At 52.5% G+C, this 7,108-nt stretch overlaps 1 protein-coding gene across 1 annotated transcript; it reads left to right on the top strand.

Moving 5' to 3' along the window:
- The first annotated feature begins 2,876 nt into the window (after nucleotides 1–2,876).
- Nucleotides 2,877–5,675, top strand: LOC114828301 (putative uncharacterized protein DDB_G0271606). Its single transcript, XM_029111893.1, has 9 exons — nucleotides 2,877–2,887; nucleotides 3,063–3,327; nucleotides 3,461–3,576; nucleotides 3,748–3,995; nucleotides 4,123–4,418; nucleotides 4,516–4,616; nucleotides 4,834–5,144; nucleotides 5,293–5,454; nucleotides 5,494–5,675. The coding sequence occupies exons 1-9, from the start codon at nucleotides 2,877–2,879 to the stop codon at nucleotides 5,673–5,675; spliced, it is 1,692 nt and encodes a 563-aa protein (XP_028967726.1).
- The last annotated feature ends 1,433 nt before the right edge of the window (nucleotides 5,676–7,108 follow it).

The following is a 7,108-nucleotide window of genomic DNA, read 5'->3' as shown; positions in this document are numbered from 1 at the left end:
TCATGCCCAGAAACCGATTAAGGGTCTTCTGAAGCGGAGGGATCCTATATCAGGTGAGTTGAAAATCGATCACGCGGCTCACGATGAGCTGCGGAACTTCAGCTATCAGTCAGGGGGTCCGAGACATGGTTCCATCATTCACTCACCGAACTGTTCGCTACCACCGGAATAGAGGATGCCGAGGACATGGCGTGGGCGGGCGGGCGAGCGAGCGCGCATGCTTCCGTCTCGGGTGATCTCGAAGTCTTCCGGGCAGAGTTTACCTAATCACCGCTCCTCATCGATCGCATTCGTCGCGGAAGTCTGAATGTCGTTCGGGGGAGTCGCTCGAGCCTTAATCCACGTAGATGACTCGCCACTTCCTGGTTCGAACGTGGGAACAGAATTGAACTCCTACCTACAGATGATCCTGACTGTATCTGTCTCGAGAAAGTCCCGACCGGTCGAGCTTCGATATGACTCCTCGCAAACTACCCGGTCCGCGCGCGAGATCGTCTCTGGACCCCGGGCCCCGGCAAGGCATGACGATTCCTCTCGTCATCGTCGTTGGATGTTCTAATTTTAGTATCTTGAGTACGGAGCAATTTACGTAAGGGCATCGAAATCGATATCAGAGCAGGACGAGAGCTCCTAGGATCATGAGAAATTCCGCACAGCTCCACCGAACACCGACACCAAATTGTGAACGACACTCTTTGTCTATTATGAGCAACTTGCTTTCGGCAGCTCGTGCGTCGGCGATGACCTGAGTCGCCTTTGTGTACATATTTGACGACTCCCTTGGAAAGCAATAAGTCGGGAGCTGCCGACAGACCGTGCACGCGCAGGAGTTTGCGAGGCTTGTAAGCTCGCTCGCTTCAATTCCCCATATGTCAAGGTATCCAGTCCGAATGCATATTAAGGTCGGTCCTCGATCATGGTGGGGTGCTGGGATCGAGGAGGTCCATCCTATCCCCATTTTCCCAGGGATTCCGTGACGGGCGTAGCAGTCCAGGCACCAATGCTCTAGAGAACGGAGAAGCCCAATCTAAAGTCTATGAAGACGTTCAAGGTCTGAAAAAACTTTTCCGAACTGGGCCGCTCAAGCTTCTGCGCTCCGGAAGTTGCTTTCGGTATCGCGTCCGGAAACGCATCCCGGGAGAGAGCGAGCCCATGTTGATCAGGGCCGGGAATCTGCTCTTCAGTACGGAAATTCCGTCAGAATATTTCGCCGGCAGCAGGGATCGAGCTCGGACTCTTTTTGGCGAGGGCGTCGTCGCGCGGTCATTCACCGTGTTCAACATTCTGTTGAACTTTTTCCAGGGAGTTTCATCGTTACGACACCAGTACCATCGAAGCGGCGGAACTTCCGGGTGAGATTCTCGGACACTCTGACCGTCTTCTCCGAAGAATACCCCGACGCCCAGCTGTACGTGATGCGGCCTCCGGAGCAAATTGACTTCGCAGATATGTTCGATCCGCCACCCGAATATCAGGTACGAGCTCAATGCACGGAATGCACACCAACGATTACGGTCCGCGCCTATTCACTCGCAACACAAATATGGCGGGGGTCGTATATCGCTTTAACACGAATTCCTTCCATCCGCCAAGCAGGATAGCCTTGAACTACCGTTCGAGCCGCCCGAGGCATACAAAGACATGAAAGCTCAAGTACGTTTGGCTCAAGAAAAGCAGGATAACAGCACGAAAAAGGAAGACGAGGAGGATCCGATCCTAGCGGAGCTTAAAAAGCGACTGGGTGAGAGGCTCTTCCGCAAGGAGCGTACTTGATCCCTCCCTATCTCCTGAATTCGACTTCGAGTCCAACAAATCATATTCACAGGAGTTCAGAGCGCGGCCAACGAAGCGGAACTCGAGGCTCAGCTGGCCGAGCTGCTGCCCCGTGGCATCCCGGCCCAGGTGCCTCAGGAGATCGTCTATGAAAACGTGAAATCAAAAGGCGGCCACGCTCCTCAACAGACTGAAGGAAAAAACACTCCGGCCGCTGGTGAGAAAGCTGAAAAGCCAGCGCCCCCGCCGAAACCCGCAGGGCTTCAACCGGGAGCCCAGCCGAACGCGGCTCTTGCAGCCGCTGCGGCTAATAGGAAACGGGTGTCTTTCAACGTGACAGTTGTCGAGGATCAGCCAGAAATGCTCGGGAACGCCAAAGTAGGCGACGTGGATGACGGAGATGGTGTGAAGTTGAGTCGCGTCAGCCGGAACGAGTCGATTGACAACTCCCAGGACGCAAGCTTGGCAAATCATCTGAATCATGGACAGCAGCAGCAGCAGCAGCTGCTCCTGCAACGATTGCAGCAAGGCAACACTGAACGTCTCGTTCAAGTCAAGGTCGTCGATGCCGATAAAAACACCAAAAGATCTGTCAGGAATGGAGGTAGGTTGCCGAACGTCGGGCGCCAAGTCCCTATAGGTACGCGAAGTTTCTGTCTGAGCTCACGAGACTATCCGACCACACAGATCAAGAGACGACGCCCGCAACGAACAAGGTAACGGACTCAGATCGAGACTCTGTGAGCTCCTCGTCGAGCGAGGGTCCGGCCACCGGAAATACAGACTCGGGCCTGCCGACGTCTAGTTCCGAAGCCAGTGAAAACTCCGCCGCGCTTTACGAGCAGCAGATGAAACTGCAACAACAACATCAGCAACAGCTCCATGCGCATCAACAGCAGCAATTACTCCAACAACGACAACAACAACTATTGAGACAGCACCATCAGAAGCTACAGCAACAACATCAGCAGCATTTACAGCAACAGCAGCTCCAGCAGTTGCAGGCACAACATCAACAGCAGCTGCAACAGCAGTTACAACAACACAGACTCTCCCAAACCACGCCTCAACCGCAGCCCACGGCGCAGCCACCGCAAGAGCAGATGGATGATGGGTAAGATGACGACTGAGCGGACTTCCAGGAATTTCACAATAGTTCCTATAAATAAAGCGGCCGCATGGTGAGGACAGAGTCCATGATTGGCAATCAGTGAGCGAGTCGATCGATTCAAATTCGTCATCGGTGGGTACGCGGGAATAAAACGGGAAACCCCCGCCTTCGTTTCCAGCTACGTGGAGGAAGACGACGACGATACATGGTCCGTGAGTTCTGGGAATTCGGTGCGCAAAAATCACGCGGCCAACGCACGCAGAACGATGCTCCATTCGAACAGTGTTCCGGAGCAGGAATCTCCCTCTATGAGTGTCAATCAGTCTGGGGTCGCAAATCCCTCTCCTGGTCAGAATACCGAGGGTCTGAGCGAGAAGATGCGGTGGCTCTCTACGGACGATAGCGGGATCAGCAACGCTCAATTGGCGTCAGCTCAGAAGCCGGTACGTACTATTTTACGCTACAGTCGAGCGATGTGATCTTTTCCCCTATCAGCGATACTACATTTCGCTCCGGCGAAAAGGATAAATTCGCAGCGAGCTCATCATGCCATTCAGGAGAGCTTTGTTCCCGCAGATTAACACAGCCAAGAACTACATTAGGACGATCCCGATACCGCCGACGCCGCAAAATTTAGTTCCACAGTCCTCGCCGACGCCTAACAGCCAACAAATTTACATGAATTTGCCTCTGCATAATCAACAACAAGCTCAACCTCAGCAGCAGCAACAGCAGCCGCCCCAACAACAGCAACAGCAGCAGCAGCCGCCTCAGCAACAGCAGATACAACAGCCGCAGCAACAACAACAACAACAGCAGCAGCAGCAACAACCACAACAGTATCTAACACCGCAGCAGCAGTCTCAACAACAACAAATTCAGCAGCAGCAACAACGGAATGGCATTCCTGGCCGCCCGATCTATTATGAGAACGGTCGACCGATGGGCGGAGGTCAGATGATCCCCATAGTGCCAAGAGACTATCGAATTCTGCGACGTATCCCAGGCGAAGCTTATCCCGGGGATTTGAGAAGGCCGATTCCGACCCACCAGCTGCAGCAGATGCAGCAAATACAGATCACTTTGCAACATCAATACGCCACCTTGCCAGGTAGATCGTGGTTTTTCGGATGAGGGAGAAACTCGCATATGTATCTCGATCTTACCCGGGATGCTGTATGATATACGACCGGAGTATTCGAAGTTTCCCAACTAGAACTCTTGATCATGGTTTCCAGCAAACATGCAATATCACTCGATGACATCGCAATTGACGGTTCAGTTGCCAGCGGGGCATTCGTCCCCTCAACCATCCTCATCACCAACTCCTCCAGCTGGGAATCAAGCTCATCCGGGTCCGCATCTGCAAGCTGCGAACGCACATTTGCTCGCTCAGACACAGCACACCTTACAGGCGGCCACTTCGCCTCCGCCCGTGGTGCAAGCTGCCGTTCAACAAATTCAAAATCAGATCGCCCTTCAACAGCTCCAGATGCAGCAACAACAAGCAGTTATACACGCAGCCCAGCAGCAGGTGAGCAGTCGTTGAGTTATCCTTCAGAGCCTGCTTTGCAGGTCCCACCTGTAGGGGTGGAGACTATCTCACCGGGATCGCGACATTCTCTCCGTAGGCCATCCAACAAGCCCAGGCCCTCCAACAACAGCATCGGGTTGATGGGAAATACGAATACGAGGACTTTGATAAGTACCAAAATCAACAAGAAGTCGACCGGTAAGTGTTTTTCCCTTGATGCATTCGGTCCGGAGTCGGGCTGTATCCTTCAGAGGCTGGAGACCTCCCATTAATTCCTTCCTTGTCTCTAGCCTCGAGGCACATTTTGCGAGTTTCCCTCCCGAAGCAGACCTCTCCTTACTGATTATTTCTGATGGTTCTGATCGTTAGTCTCAAGCAAGTGAGCGAATATTGAGAAAAAAACTTCCTGAACTAGGTCTGAACGCATCAGGAAGCGATATAGCGTCACCGAGGAGGAAGACCCAAGTTTCGGTTTCGCTAGACGACCCTCCGTCAAGGGCATACGGCAACGGTATGCATCTCAAACCGACCTGAACAACATGACCGTCAAGCTCAGTCAAGCCAAAGGCCTTCACTGTCATCCGGTCGGCAAAGGCCCAGTGGCGGTGCCACCTCCTCAGCCTCCGGCTTTGCCGCAACTACCACAGACTACCGCCGCCTCCCAAGGACCTACTCAAAACAAGCAGAACCAACAGCAACAAATTTATCAGAACCAACTACCGCAGGGTGCGTAAAGCTCGAATGATTGGCGTACTGGCCGTATGAACGAGATTTTCGTTCAATTGGAATTCGGAACAGACAGGGCGACACTGAATGCTGCCACCTCACGCAGACATATGGTAGACGCCGACGCCTTACTGATTTCCTTTCATAGGTTATATGACGCTACCAGCCGGAGTCTCATTAGCTCAGCTGACAGGTGGAGATCCAAACCAGATGTGGCAAGCAGGAGAACAGATTCAACTGCAACAAATGCACGCCATGGGCGGTCACCAGCAGTTGAAAGTTATGGTGCTACCTCGCTTACCGGAAGAAAGTCCCGTCCCAGTGGACTCGTCGAAGTGCCAAATGCAAGATCCCAGCAAACAGCAAAACTCTACGCCAACCTCTCAGCACCAGCAACAGGCGCAGTCACAAGCCGCGTCATCCCAGCAGCAGCAACAACAACTACAACAACAAAAGCAACAACAGCAACAACAGCAGCAGCAAGCTACACCCAAACAGCAACCCCAACAAGCGCAGCAACAAGTGTGCTAGGTAAATTTGTAAGCACTGCTAGAAAGTCGAGTGCTCTGCTCACTGCATAGCGGGACCCTCGGAGCGGCGAGAAAACTGTAACAAAGATTCTCCATGATATGCGAAGGACTCACCATGGCAGTACACATGGGAAGCAGGATTCCGATTGTACGTCAAGAACGATTCGATTTGACTACAGTATTCCAAGTTCTGACATGCGGAAAGCGGGATAAGTGCGCGCATAATATCCGAGGTCATGGTTCACATCTGCTAGCGAGAGCCCTTGAGTACCGTCGCCATGCAGGGACATGCCTTCATGGAAGGGGAGACTGACGCTCCCCCAATCATATTCTGGGGAGCGTATGTCCACTCGAGATCGAGGGGTTGTGCATCTTTGCTTACAGAGATAAATTCGACTGATCCAGGATCCGATTGAGGATTCAAGAGTGATTGGGTCATCCTCCGGCTGATGGAGTGCTCAATTTGCCAGAAAATGATGAACAAGACGGTTCAAGAAAGCAGACTTAAAGACATAGCGTTACGAGACAGACAATAGGAATCATCAAATACCTTCAGCGGAGATCGCGTTTGCTCGAGCAAGTAGCGAGGTTCACGAAGACCGGGATGGGATCCTCAGATATCACGATTCGAGAGACGAGCAGAGAAAATCTACTATACGCAATCGAAAAGGAAAGATTGAAGCTTCAAGTTGCTAGCGAGCCTGTACTCGGTGCTACCAGCCTTCGAGAAATCATTTATCGAGGTGAGAACCTGACTCGAACTCTGACGGCGGTCACATTTGGATTCCCTCGGTGACAGAGACGAGTCCCCTCTCCCCAAGTGAAATATAGTAATTCTGGAATGATTCCCGGTCGAACTGAGCGAATGGATGCTTTCCTGACATGTGTAGTCTTCGTTCTCATGATTTAAGACTTCGTGGAGGCCTGACGGCTTCGGCGCGTGATGACCGGCCCCGATCGAACTCTACGCAGCTCCGACAGAGCGAACCAAGAATCGTTTCTGCGGCACTGTGCTCCAGTATTAGACGCTAGAACACTCCTAGAGTCGCGAATTTAGGCTTGGAATCCCGTCGACGGATCGACTCAGAGCCAAGTTTGACGCATTGTCCTTATGCCAAATCGGTCAGCGTCCCCAAATGGGAGATTTCAGGAGCAGATAGCCGATTTATCATGCCGGCGGATCGCCCCTGGTCTCCCTGAGACATTGAGGCAGGTTTTCATGTAAAGTCGATTTTACGAAGCCGATAGTCGTAGGTAACGAACGCCCGGGTCCCATGGTCGGGTGAAACCGGATGCTAACAACATTGAACTAGGTAGAGCGAACAAAAACAATATATCGATCCATGGGAATCTTCGGCGGAGACCTCAGCCTCTCGCCTACCAAAGTCATGGCTGATTGTGAGAAACGCCGCATTCCAAAGGGTGGTGGCCGTA

This window comes from Galendromus occidentalis, unplaced genomic scaffold, assembly GCF_000255335.2.
Source record: "Galendromus occidentalis unplaced genomic scaffold, Mocc_1.1 scf7180000077475, whole genome shotgun sequence".
In the NCBI taxonomy this organism is placed as follows: domain Eukaryota; kingdom Metazoa; phylum Arthropoda; class Arachnida; order Mesostigmata; family Phytoseiidae; genus Galendromus; species Galendromus occidentalis.
This window is presented reverse-complemented; position numbering and strand designations above follow the sequence as displayed.

Excerpts from the sequence above, each read along its gene's own strand:
- LOC114828301 (XM_029111893.1), top strand. Across the intron at positions 3,996-4,122 it reads TCAATACGCCACCTTGCCAG|CAAACATGCAATATCACTCG; the intron begins GTAGATCGTGGT and ends CATGGTTTCCAG. Across the intron at positions 4,419-4,515 it reads TACACGCAGCCCAGCAGCAG|GCCATCCAACAAGCCCAGGC; the intron begins GTGAGCAGTCGT and ends TTCTCTCCGTAG.